This window comes from Bos taurus, chromosome 17, assembly GCF_002263795.3.
Source record: "Bos taurus isolate L1 Dominette 01449 registration number 42190680 breed Hereford chromosome 17, ARS-UCD2.0, whole genome shotgun sequence".
Classification (NCBI taxonomy): Eukaryota; Metazoa; Chordata; class Mammalia; order Artiodactyla; family Bovidae; genus Bos; species Bos taurus.
In genome coordinates, this window is record NC_037344.1 from 41,960,242 (window position 1) to 41,973,923 (window position 13,682).

The window sequence follows — 13,682 nt, forward strand, 5'->3', positions numbered from 1 at the left end:
TGTCTTTCAAGAAAAACTAGCAAACACACACTTCCTACCACTCCTGGAGATCAGCACTTCCAGAACTTTCTTAAAGAGAAGCCCCTCTCCCACTTGAGAATTGCAAAAGCTGCTTCCGTGGTAGCTGGATTATTGAAAACAGACAATCCCTTAAAATCTGCAATTCCTAACAAATAACTTACATGAAACCTTTAAAGAATATCTTTAAAATACTCCAAATGAGTACCACTAAAATGTAGATGACATTTCCCAGTATGTCGATAAAACTGATTCCCCTTTCCTGATCATTCTTATTCTTCAAATTGAAACTGCTCATTACGTCCTGCATTTCAGTCCCAAACTGTGCTTTAATGATTTTTTGCATAATTAATGACAAAAACTACATATTGTTCAAGAAGTATCATTAATTTTGTTAAATATTCTCGTAAGACATGCTAACACATTTTAATATATACCTAGGATTGTTAAAACTACTATCTAGATGTTAAAGAAGAACAATAAGTCACCATCAGAATACAAACAAAAAAGACAAACTTTTCTGTGTTCTGCAAATAAACCCCATCAGTTGATGTGTTCCTACAATGTCTCAAGAACCCCATGTAGGAGATATAGTTTGTTATAACTCATAAATTCGAACTCTAGTAGTATATTTCTTCCATATTACATATTTTTAGCTACAGTGTTTTAGTTTACCTCATGAGTAACAAGAATGACTTTTTTTTTTTTTAACCAGCCCTAAATAATAAACTGCCTGAAAGTGGTGTTTTTGCCTATAAAAGATCCAGAAGGCTTCTTTTCTTTCTCGTCTCCCTCTGGAACTAGGGATAGGGGAGCCTGGTGGGCTGCCATCTATGGGGTCGCACAGGGTCGGACACGACTGAAACGACTTAGCAGCAGAAGCAGCAGCAGCCAATTGTATCCATCAAAAGTAATATTATGATAAGAATTCATTGTTTTGTACTAGCTCAGTGGTAGTGTAGAAGCCTGACTGCAGACATGCAAACTAAGCAAACACCAGGTAAAGAAGAAGCTTAAACCAAGAGATAATGAAAAGAAAAAAATTTCCAGTTCCAAATTCCTACTCCTTTGTCTACTACACATCAAGTTAGGCTGCCTCTCGGAGATTTCCCTGTTTGTCCATGGCACCATCACCACACTTAAAGAAATCTTGGAATTTCAATCCACAATGAATAAAAATATTTTTTTTCCCTTTTGTAAAAAAACAATTATTTCAAAATGCTCAACCTATCTTTTTATTCTTGCATAAGTAATAAAAAATATATAATCACATGGTTGACATAGTCTTACTGCAGTGGACCAAATGCTAATTCAAGGGAAATTGTAAAACGAATACTAATTCTGAAAGAGAATAGTATTTTAATGCAAAACCTTAGTATAAGCTGCAAAAGTTTTACGGTCTGAGAAAACCTTTTCTTAAATTATGTAACATGAGTTTCAGTCAATTTTATGCTGAAGTTAGATATGATTGATTAAGACCATATTCTGCTACAGGGATGAAGAATTAGGTAACATTTATTCTGATTTCATAATAAGCATAGATATACTCAGATTATACAAATACATTTCTATCATTTCCATCAGTATCACTTGGTATTTATAAAGATTAGACTAAAAATATTTGCACTGAATTGCACATTCTGAGTTTCACTGAATTTCAGAGTGTAAGAATTAGAGTAGCATAAAGTAAGTGAATACCACAGTGGTTACAGTTTGAAATTAATTTTACACAAAGGGTAAATAGCTCAGTAGAAATATGATGCCCTAATCAAAGTATTATAGACACATTAGAATGCAGGCATTTCTCAATTCAGTTCAGTATGTGCTCATATTGTAAATATTAGAATAAAAATCAGGAAAAAAAGTGTAGATGTTAACATACTTAAAACTATAAAGTAAAATTCTGTATGACAATCTAAATAAACAGTAAAACTGACAGGTATGTGTCATTTTTTGAGAAATGTTGAGATGAAAACTAAAACAATCTAAGCAACTCTGTCCTCATAGATCCCCTTCCTATAACAAACCCCTGACTCCCACACCTATTTATTCTATTCAGTTGAAGATTCTTATAACTGTCAAGACTCTACATTTCAAAACTGTCTTTAAACTTTAAGCTACAGATTAGTAGTAAGCATTTTGGATAATTTTGAAATATTGTGTTAATTAATATATGAGGAAGAAAACTACAATTACAAATTGGGTTTCATTTTTGCTGAAGCAAATTACCAATAGGATAAAAAATAGGACAAAGTTAAATTATAAGAAAACAAGTGGTAATGATAAATTGCCCATACACAAATGAAAAAAAAAAGGCATACATATAAAAGAATCACACCCATTAGTGGAAATATTAGAGCAATTGGTTCATAAAAAAACTGTGTCTATAAATTTTTCATTGTCTAATATCTCTAAAAGAAAAAATATTTTTGCAATTTGGTGCTTTGTAAAAATTTTACTATGGTTACCAAAGGGAAAAGGGGGTGGGAAGGGCTAAATTGGAAGATTGAGACGGACATATAAACACTACCATATATAAAATAGATAACTAATAACAACCTAGTGAATAGCACAGGGAACTATACTCAATACTCTGTAATGACCTATATGGCTAAAGAACCTGAAAAGAATAGATATATACTGAATCACTCTGCATATACACCTAAAACCGACACAACATTGTAAATCAAATATACTCCAATAAAATTAATTTAAAATAAAATAAATATTGATGTTTTAATTTTTTAATTAAAAAATGAAAGAATTAACAGAAAATCATGGTATATAATATCCTGGGAATGGGGGCTGGGGGGAGACTAAGACAATTTTGTGGCTATTCAAGGAATGTGTATAGTCATGTTTTGTGAAAATTCAAACAAAAACGGACGACCGACACTCCCACAGCCTCAGAGTACTGAGAATAGAGTCCTGTAGGCTAACCACTGCAACACGGCTTCTGCATCATCCCAACATTTATTTCAGCAAAGCATTTTAACACAGAGCAATGTAGTTGTAGGGGAAAAGATAATAACTTTGAACATATCTAACTTGTAGATGAAAATGAAAAATGCATCACACCTCTATCTGAATAATATTGGAGGCAGATACCAAAGAAATTGTTTCTTATAAAATCCAAATGTAGAGTAATAGCAACATTCTGAATTTAGTAAATATAATTCTATACCAAGAAATTCTGCTATATGAAGTCTGTTTAATAGATTAAAAATCGTGACGTATACAAAGCCAACAGTGGCATGACCGTGACTTTAAGAAAGGCATATTTTCATTCTCCATGTTAATTTTAAAAGTTTCTATAAATTGTAATAATCAAAAATGACAAGATACTTTGAATAGTAACCACAATAATAGGTTTTAGACTAACAAATACCACTGTAAGAAGCAGATTCATTTTTCTCCAAAACTAGTGAAATCTATTTTGAAAAATACTTTATTGCTAGAAAAATTTTAAATTATAGGTGATTTTGAGATTTGAGAAAGAAATTGTGGGTAGATTTTAATTCAACAATGATTTTTCCTATCCTATTGAAGAGGCATATTCATTTAAGACATTTGGCAATGAGTTGTTCAGATCATTAGAGAAAATCTCAGAAATTCTGAATGAAAATTGCCATAATAAAAAAAATCTGGAATTTCAATTTTGTCTGGGGAATCTTCAGTAGAAATCAATTAAAGAAGAAAGGAAATACCCACTGGCCACTAGCATCCCAATAAAATATTTAAATCTACTATTTATACAAGATTTTAGCTCTATGTAATATATCCTCTGCTTACTTAAAAAAATAAAAAAACATTTCAATTTAGGTTTACTTCCTTGTAGTAGCACCTGCCTTACAGATTAAGCAAAGCACTTTCGCTGACTTTTTAAAAGGGAAAAGAAGAACAGAGGAAGAAGAGCGGAAAAATAAAAAAGCGCACTCTGAAAAGTCAACCATACAGCAACACCTGATAGAGTACCCAGGAAACAACTGGCCTTCTACTGCCTTCCCTAAAATGGTCCGGGCTCCAGGAAGTTTGAAAGGTGGTTTTGGGAAGAAATTCCAAGAAGATACAGGCTCTGACATGAATCAGCATTCTATTGTCTTAATGTCAAGGTGCAACGACCCCTTCATTGTAAAGGCTTGATATGAAAGGGAAAAGCCCCAGACTTCTCAACTCAGTAGGTGGAAGTCTGCAAGACCTCAAAAAGCAATAATAGCATAAGAGTAAATTCCGATTACTATTAAGTTCCTATAGTTTCATATACTCGTTTCTAATTAAATATTTAGTTTCTCATATCCTAAACTGAATATTTCAACCAACACCATTTTTTGATTTCTGATAAGTATGATGTCTGATTTTCCTAAAACTCTCTTGTGATACTTGGAGTATGAAAGCTTAACTACAAAAAAAAAAAAAAAATCCAACAACAAATTAATTATTCTTACATTTAAAGAGCTATTTTATTCTTTGTAACCTCCAATTGATTATAATCAAAGATTTAACCTCAGGTTATAAGGTATTGTGTTCTGGTACAGTACTAATTCTTATGATTGCTTAAGAGCATCCAAGTTGATTCTGGTTGTATGAAAATTTTTGCATACATTAAAATAGGTAACTCTAGGCTTTGGTAATTATCTTGACAGAATAAAGAACATGATAGCTCACCCAAACTATAGCTACTCATAATCCATAATTACAATATAATTACACACACACACATACAGACAAATTCATGCAAAGTGTAACAAAGATTTAGCAAGCATCAATATGATGAATGCAGATACACATCTCAATAATTCATGACTAAAATGCAATGATAAGAAATATACCTTAAAATAATACCTGAAGGATTTACTGTATAGTACAGGAAACTATAACCAATATTTTATAATAACCTATAAGGGAAAATAATCTGGAAAAGGATACATACATATATTTATCTGAATTACTTTCCTGTACATATGAAACTCTGGAGAAGGACATGGAACTCCACTCCTGTAGTCTCACCTGGAGAATACCATGGACAGAGAAGCCTGGAGGGCTACAGTCCATGGGGTTGCAAAGAGTCAGACAAAAGTGAAGCAACTTAGCATGCATGCATGCACATATAAAACTAACACAACACTGCAAATTAGTTGTACTTCAATGAAATAAATATACTTCAATAAAATAAATAGATAAATAGATTACACCTGAAGAATCAAAGTTAAAAAGCCAAAAAATATACTTTTAGAATATTTTCTTCCAAGAGTCTTATAATCAATGCTATTTCTGAATTTCTTTATGAATCAAATTCACAAGGATATTTAAGATAATCTATTTTTAAAATAAAATAAAAAATCAAAGACATTCTTTTTAAAAGGCATTGGGAGTTACTTTTCAAATACCTCATTTTAAATGAATTTTTCTAAAACAGATGCCACTTATACATATTTTTTCAATTTCTCTAAATAAATGTGTTTACAGTGTTTCAAAGGGTATTCAGTGTACGCAACAGTTTTATGAAAGAACTATGCTTTCTCCAACATCTCCATCTACTGGCTTAGAGAAAAAGCAGATTTTTATCGGCTATTTCTTTAAATTTAATATTTTTACAATTTATTTTTTATGAAATTGAAATATCAAAGTATTAAATTATTTTTAAATATGTTAATAACTATTTGTCAGTCATTCATTAAAAAATAGGAACAATTTTGAAGAAGACATTTAATAATTTTAATTCCAAAGCCCTATGTGATCAAATATGTTCATAGCTCTTTTAGACAATTTTATTTTAACCAAGTTTTAATAATGAGCACAACATTAAAGTTTATCAAAACTTTTTAGAATGTAAAAATATTTATTATTTCCTAAAACCTGTTGATTTTGTTAACCTATGTAACAATATGTGCATATACATGTCAATATCACATTTATTATTTTCATTAAAATGTTACTGTAATAAATTGCTTTTGTAGAAAAACTATTAGAATATCATCACATCCTCAGACCAAACTGCTTAGACAAGACCAAGTGGCAGTGTACAGGGAAGGCCTCCAGGCCCATAAGGATTTGAAAACTATAGGAAAGAGAATTAAGGGGAAAGGTTAAGGGAAAATGAGTTACTATAGGAACAGCATTCATTTATTCTCTGATGACTAGAAGGTACGCAACAAACACTGAAGCTGAAGCGGGAGGTGAGAAAAAGGAAAGGAGAGAGGAAGGAAGGAATTCTTGAGGCCCATCACTGACTTAACTGTTGAACATCGGATGCTGTTATTTATTTTTCTGGTTTCATGGACTTTCTCATGTTGAAGTCTTAAGTTGGAGCAGGCTTGAAGGGGAAGAAAAATAAAAGCTTAGTAGGCTCTCTAGCTAAGAAAGAAGGAAGAAAGGAAATGGGGAGGGAGGCAGAAAAAGGAGAAGGCAAAAACCTGAAAATCTGTCTTTATTTCCTCAGGTACCATGGAAACAAATGGGAACAAGTAGGTACTTGAATTATCCCACTGTGACTGTGAAAGAGGGCATGGGAGGAAGTTCAGAGCCTGCACAGCATTTACTGGGTTCAGAATGCAATGACTTCATTTCATTTGCAAAACCTTAACCCATTCAGTGGGTCCTGCCATGTCAGTCTCAGCATTCCCAAAGCAGCCCTTCCATCTCAGGAATACAATTAAATTAGCAAACTAAAGTCTTTGCTATTTTACAATTATATTATTAATATTCATAATTTTACTTTCTTAACACATTAAATTTATATATTACATTTAGGGTTAAATTTACCCTATGGGATTTTTATGCTTTAACTCAGAGGAAGGGCAAGCTATTTTATGAACGCTGACTGATGATACATATTTTAATGGTAGAATTATGAAGTAGAATTCCTTAGATTTCTGTAGGAAATGGGAGAAAGTCAGGTTGGTTTCCGCTACCTACATGTTTGACACTGCTGCTCCCACTTCATAAAGGAAAGAATCAAGGATTCCCCTGACTGAGGAGCCAAGGAAACAAAAGGCTAAGCATTGGAGTAAAAGCCTTGAGCAGGATTTAAGTGATCAAGACTCATCTTTAATAAATTTGGTATCAGAGATTTCCACTCATTTCTGGACTGCTCACTTTGTGAGTGCAGTTTATATGTAAGGATCTCTCTCTCCCTCTGAAAAGAAATAAAATAATTTTACATTCTCTATTACTCTTGGTTTAAAAAGAAGAAAAAAAAAGGATACAAACACTTCATTTCATTTTGCAAACTCTGTACTGTAAAATTCCTAAAGAAATGAAGAAATTGAGCCCCAAAATCTTAAGTTTTGAGTAGATGAGCTAATGTCAACTCCAGGAAATTCTATTCAATGAGTGATAGAATTTTTTCTTCTGTAACTAGTTCTATTCAGCAATCAAAAGATTGCTTATGCACAGCAGTTGCACAGGCCATGGTTCTGAATTCCCATGCCAGAAACTTGAAAATACATTCAGATCCTCACTGACATTTATTTTAGTGTCACTGAATAATCCATGCAGGAGTAACTTTGTGACATGGAGACATACAATCTTTTATTTCAGTTTTATTTTCTGAGAAAAACAAAATATCGATGCAAAATGAAGATTTGATTGTCCCATTTTCTTAGAATTGGGCTTCCCTTGTGGCTCAGCTGGTAAAGAATCCACCTGCAATGCAGGAGACCTGGGTTCGATCCCTGGGTTGGGAAGATCCCTTGGAGAAGGGAAAGGCTACCCACTCCAGTATTCTGGCCTGGAGAATTCCATGGACTGTATAGTCCATGGGTTCTCAGAGTCTGACACAACTGAATGACTTTCATTCCACTCACTTGGATGGTTTAGAATTGTCAAGCAAATTAAATTGTGTTTCTGTTTTTCTAATGAAATCCATCTCTTATTACATGGATGTATCCATTCTGTGGAACTTTATGTATTTATATCTGTTTAATATGTGTATATTTTCTGTCTGCATATCTTATTTCAATAAAATTTACATTAAATAAATTATTCAAAAATATTGAGACTGAGGACCTAAACTAGTCACTTAACTAACCATAATCTTTAGTCTTTACAAGCCCCAGCAGAGTCATTCAGCATTTGGAATGAGGAAATACTCGTTTCCTTCAGTGGACCTAACTCCTCTGCTCTCAGCCAGGCCCTGGAATAATTCTCACCAATGAATGAACTTCTACATCATTGACCGTTTTCAAAACATAGAGATATCGATTCTTTTCACCTAGTTTTTAAAACCTAAATCCTCCCAATAATCCTAGTCTTGCGTTTAGGTTCATTACTTTCCACAGCATTTTCACACTATTTTACAATTACAAACAGTTGGATATTTAGACCAATTGTGTGTCAAACTCACAATTCAGAGGGGGAAAAAAAAACCTAGAGACCTGGTATCAATTCAAATGAATAATCTAATTCTGGTAGATAAATAGGTCAAATTATAAAGGCCTTCAAAAAAAAACTATAGCCGGTTTCTTTGTGTATCTACATGCTAAAAATTTTCAAGATATTCTTACATTCTTTTAGGAAGATTTTTTTTTTTTAACTGAATATTCACTTAAGTCTCAGTCTCTCTTCCTCCCACTTCCTTCCCATCATGCCCAGTTCCTTTTCTCTCTTGAAATCAACATGTGAAAAAAATATATATATATACAGCACTGAAATCTTTTTAAATATGCTTTCAGAAACAGTTGAATTTTAAGCATCAAACAGCTCCATAATAATGACCCCTGTTCTATCAAAAAGAGTTGTTTCATTCCTTCATTCATTTGGTTGATGGCAGTTTCAAAACGAGCTGAGGATGTTCCTGATACTACAATCAAGCTAACCTATGGAATATACGATTAAAGCTCAACATGGGGACGTGGGATGATAACCAGTTGTTTGCCTAACGTGGGAACACTGCAGTTGGAATTCTTCGGTGGTAATTTTCCGCTGTCCTTTACAGGGAAGACGAAGTGGGAGGTGAGCCATGTGCAAATCCCCCCGCGAAACTGTCAACTCTGAAATAAACACCAAGAACATCAATTCAGAAAGGAGTCGCCCCAACCTCGTCGCCAGGGCAGGATAGCAGCTGCCGGCAGAGGGCAGGGGGTCCGGCGGTAGCCGCACCGCCCACGTCCGCGCTGGGGTGGCCGCGCCTGGACCCGGGCCAGCCGGTCTTTCCACTGAACCGTGCGGAGAGAGACTTAATTGCTTGAATCCTATTACTTTGAAGCCTGGATGTAGCTTCGCAGCGGGTCCCCAAGTACTGCACGCCGCGCTGGGACTAACAGGATGGCTGCGAAGACTAAAATGGCTGATCGGCTGACTACTTCTCGATTTCAAACTCGGTGCATGCCACCTCTTTTAGGTCCTTTTCCTCCCGCATCCTCTGTGGGAGCCCCGCGACTTGAGAACAAAGCCCCCGGCCCGCGAGGGCCCACGGTGCCCGGCGCATGATCGCCCCGGGACTCAGGCTGCGGATCCCGGGGCCGCGAGGAAAGACTGTACGGGTAGCCCGGCCTGCGTCAGCCTCGCTGCACCCTTCGGTGGGCCTTATGTAACGACCCCAGGCCGACTATGGGACCGATGTGACAACATGTCCCGTCTTGGGGCAGAATACAGGCTCGCGGGGTTCACACAGTGACCCGGAGCGAGGCCTGCCGTTTTCACCCCGGGGCCGGGGGATCTACCCAGCAGCCCGACGGCGCGCCCTGGGGCACCGCGTGTTCCCCGCGCGCGGGGTGCCACCAGGCCAGCAGAGGAAGGGGGCTTCTTTTGAAGACTCCAGCCAAGCCAAAACCCCCGGAACCTAAGGAAGCCTCTTCGATCTCCAACACCCACCCCCCTCCCTAGTGCGCACACTCTCCCTTGGCTCTCGCTTCCCCTTCAGCCCCCAACTCTCAGCCAGCTGGGGTCCCCGAGAATGCAGCCACTTTCTCCCGACGCCGTCACACGCACGCGCGTGTGCAGTCACTACACCCGCACACTGACACGCAGAAACACACACACACACCAGCCCGCTTTCCGCGTGCGGCCCCCAAAAGGGCATGAATATTCATTACTCACAAGCGTTGGTGACTGCGAAGCTGTTGGCTACCTCCAAATTGTCGATGTGGGGTGTCAGTCTGAACTCCGAAGTGGAAAACTGAACCATCCCTACACGAAATGCACTGTATTCCTGATCGGCGCCCCTGGGAAACAGCCCCCCTGCAAGGAACAAACACCAAGCAAGGAGGACAGTGTCAGTGCCCGAGAGGAGGAGAGGAGCCCGCTAGCGGGGGACTGCCCAGGAGTCCCTGGTTCACGTTAATAGGACGAATAAACACATCCCTGGACCCGGGCAACAGGGGAGCTGGGGAAGATATCCAAAGGGTATAGACCAGACACGGAGCGGGTCAAGACACGAAGGAGCTCGAGGGCCAGGTGGGTGGCCAGAAATGTTCTCCTTCCCTAGTGATCACAAGCTGTGCATTCAGACCCCTAGAGATTCCGAACAAACGGGAAAATGTTGTTAACGCGAAATGAATAAAATTTGGGGGTTCTAAAAGAGAAGACCTTTCTCTCTGTTGTATCAGAGACACAATCTTTTGCCTTTGCTTCATCCTAAGAAAAACATGTATATTTTAGGCAGTTTAAATCTGGAATGCAGTCAAGGTATGACATAAGTCTACATGACATGAATTAATTTGTCCACCGTGAACAAAGATTACCACCAAATTATGCACAATTCAAAAGCAGAGCACAAAGGGTACCTACCTATCTGTATGCTGTTAGAAGAGACACCAAAAATCAGTCCCCACAAAACAGGAGAAAGGAGGACAGATATATGCATAATCTTTTGCATTTCCAAGAAAAGTAGAGCATCCACAAAATACCCTTTCTTTTTTTTTTTTTCCTTTTCCTCCTCTTCCTTCTTTAGCCGTTTTCCTGGGCAAATTAGATCCTCTGCATTTTGAGACAGCAATTTAGCACCAAGCTGCTAAAAACCAGAAGTGGAGGCAGAAGAATCCCTATTTCCAGGTCCTGCGGGTGGCTGCCGCCCTGCGCCCCGCGCCTGCTCCGAAGTCCGGAGGACCGGCTAGATGCAGTTTCCAGCAAGCTGCCGCTGTGGTCCCAGCGCCTCGGAACACTCAGCACCCTCCCATGCGCTCACACACTCACCCTCGCGCGCTTCTCCCTCTCCCCTCTCTCACACGCGCGCGCGCGCACACACACACACATACACACACACAGACACACGCGAGTCACAGACTGGCAGGCGGGCCCGGCGCGCGTGCGCGAGGCGCGGGGGGCGGCTGGAGCACCCCTCCCCCGCCCACCCCCGCGCCCCGGCGTCTCGCGTGCGCAGGGCTGGGAGCGAGGCTCGGAGCCTGGCCGCCGCTGCCCCCCGGGAGAGACCTCGGGTCTCGCGAGCTGTCGCGCCCACCAGGGATATGCCTTTCAGCACCGCGGACAGCGCCCCACTCCCTTCCGCGCTACCTTTGTGCCTCCGCGGCCACTGCAGCGGAGATAGATGCTCCAGCCTGGACCAAATGCAGCAAAGCCCACTTCCGGCTGCCGTGCAGAAGCCGAACTGCTAATTGCCGTTGGCGGTGAAGCGTTCTCTCACCAGGCCCTGCTGTCTTAGGATGCAAGCAATGCTTATTTTTTATCTTCTGTAGCCTGTAAATCCCACCTAGCAGTAGAGAAACGCTGCCACCCGCCTCACCTGACCCGCAGGAAAGCAAACAAAACACTCATGAAGAAGTGCTCCAAAAGTGTGAACTTTAGCTAAATGGGACGTAGCAAGATCCAAGGAAAACCTAAATTTCTATCTTTAAAGGTCAAAAGCGCATAGAAGAAGATCAAGGTTGAATCTTTGGAACATTTTGCATGGAAATCCCATTTTTACACTGTGCTCCACGGGGCTGTGACACCAACTTGCCCAGCCTGCCAAGCCGACACCTGGGACCTGCTTTGGCAGAAATTCCTCACTGAGTTAATGGCTTTAGTGGTTTAAACAAAGCAATAAAGGATGGTTGAGTACAAGGGACTGTTTCCAGGAGGCAGGAGATTGGATCTCACATCACAGAAGGAGTAGCCTAGTAATATTTCAGAAAGCCAAGAGTTAGTCTACTGTGCTGCTTTCCCGTGCAATTGTCACAGTAATATTACTAGTATAGCCTCCTTGTTGACTGTTGCATGTTATACTTCCCCTTAATCACCTTGGGCCTCAACTTTTAAAAAGAGAAAGATGAGCAAAGTGGACTCTGCTGCTGCTGCTAAGTCGCTTCAGTCGTGTCCGATTCTGTGCGACTCCGGAGACAGCAGCCCACCAGGCTCCCCCGTCCCTGGGATTCTCCAGGCAAAAGTGGACTCTATGGCTCTCTAATCATGGAATTCTGGAATTCCAAGTCACAGTCTTTCCCTCTTTTTGATTTTCTATATGTATTCTTAAGCCAGGAAGTAAAAGAATCCATAATCTATTAATAAGATTTTATACTGCAGGTAAAAATACCACTCAATTCTATCACCAATAATTTACTTTAGTCCATTAATATACACTTCTTTGTATATGAGACAGATGTTGTGAGTCAAAATGCCTTTAAAAAAATTTTAAAGCCTTTTAAAAGTTGAGAATGAAAATAGTAAGGAAGACATACATTAATATATTCCACATTAACAGTATAAAGGATAATTAAATACATCTGATCTATTCCATCACTAGTAGTGATGTAAGGCACAAAAATGATTTGCATTATTCTCTATTTGAACTCTTCATTATACAAAAGAGTGAATAACAACTCAGAGCAAAATAGAAAATTTTTCAGCCATCGCTTTTCTTCATTCAGTTTTTCCCAAAAGAAAAACTTAAACTTCATATCAAGTAACTAATAATGAAAGGAGAGAAGAGAGAGAGAAGGTTAAATGTGGAGAATTGGTCATGTTTAAAGAATGGGTCAATGTAAATTAATTTTTTTTTAAAGAGGTCGCTTCAAAAGCTATTTTTATCGTAATCTATTTCAAAGTCAAGGACAAAGGTGAACCCAGAATTGACTGAATTACAATCTATAAAAATAAATAATATAAAATAAGAATTTGCTGAATCATAGAAACATTTTTCCTAGTAAATAATATGAAAGATCTCAAGGAAATATTACTGTTTAGTGACCAACTATAATTCATATATAAAATAGAAATAATTTAGTAGGCATTACTTGTAATTCAACTATTACTTTGTTACTGTATTTCACAAGACATGTACCTTTCACATCAAATATAGACAGATACATCTCTTGCAGCATTGACATTGTTGTGCTTGTATTATAATTAATGAAACTTTTCAAATTCATGATAGTATTTATCATATAGCATTTTTCAGGCATAGAATACTAAATCAGCTGAAGGAAGTGGTTATGCAAATAAATGAAAAATACTGTAATTTATTTTTAATACTTAGAAACTTCCTGTTTCAAGAATATATCTCATATTGATCAGTAGTAAAATCAAATTTGAAAATTTCAAAACCACTGAGACTAAAATTGAATAGTGTGCTGAAAGACACAGTTTGCTATTCTCTGCCCTCTGCTGTTCAATTTTGGTAATTATCTAAAATGCAAGCATTGTTATGAAACAAGGATAAATAACAGTAAAAATGAAAGAAATAAAAACATTAACCATTCTAGCATTTGTTGGTATGTTTGGTAGCTTTC

The 13,682-nt window shown here is 38.0% G+C and overlaps 1 protein-coding gene across 4 annotated transcripts in view; it reads right to left on the reverse strand.

The window, feature by feature from the left end:
• Positions 1–11,260, reverse strand: part of GRIA2 (glutamate ionotropic receptor AMPA type subunit 2) — a 186,243-nt gene extending 174,983 nt beyond the window's left edge. For 2 of the 4 annotated variants that reach the window (XM_005217677.5, XM_024977436.2), the window contains exons 1-2: positions 10,747–11,260; positions 10,057–10,197 (exon numbers count right to left, since the gene is read on the reverse strand). In XM_005217677.5, the coding sequence (XP_005217734.1) occupies positions 10,057–10,197; positions 10,747–10,834 (229 nt within the window). In that variant the 5' untranslated portion in view covers positions 10,835–11,260. 4 annotated transcript variants of the gene reach the window in all.
• Between the last annotated feature and the right edge of the window lie 2,422 nt (positions 11,261–13,682).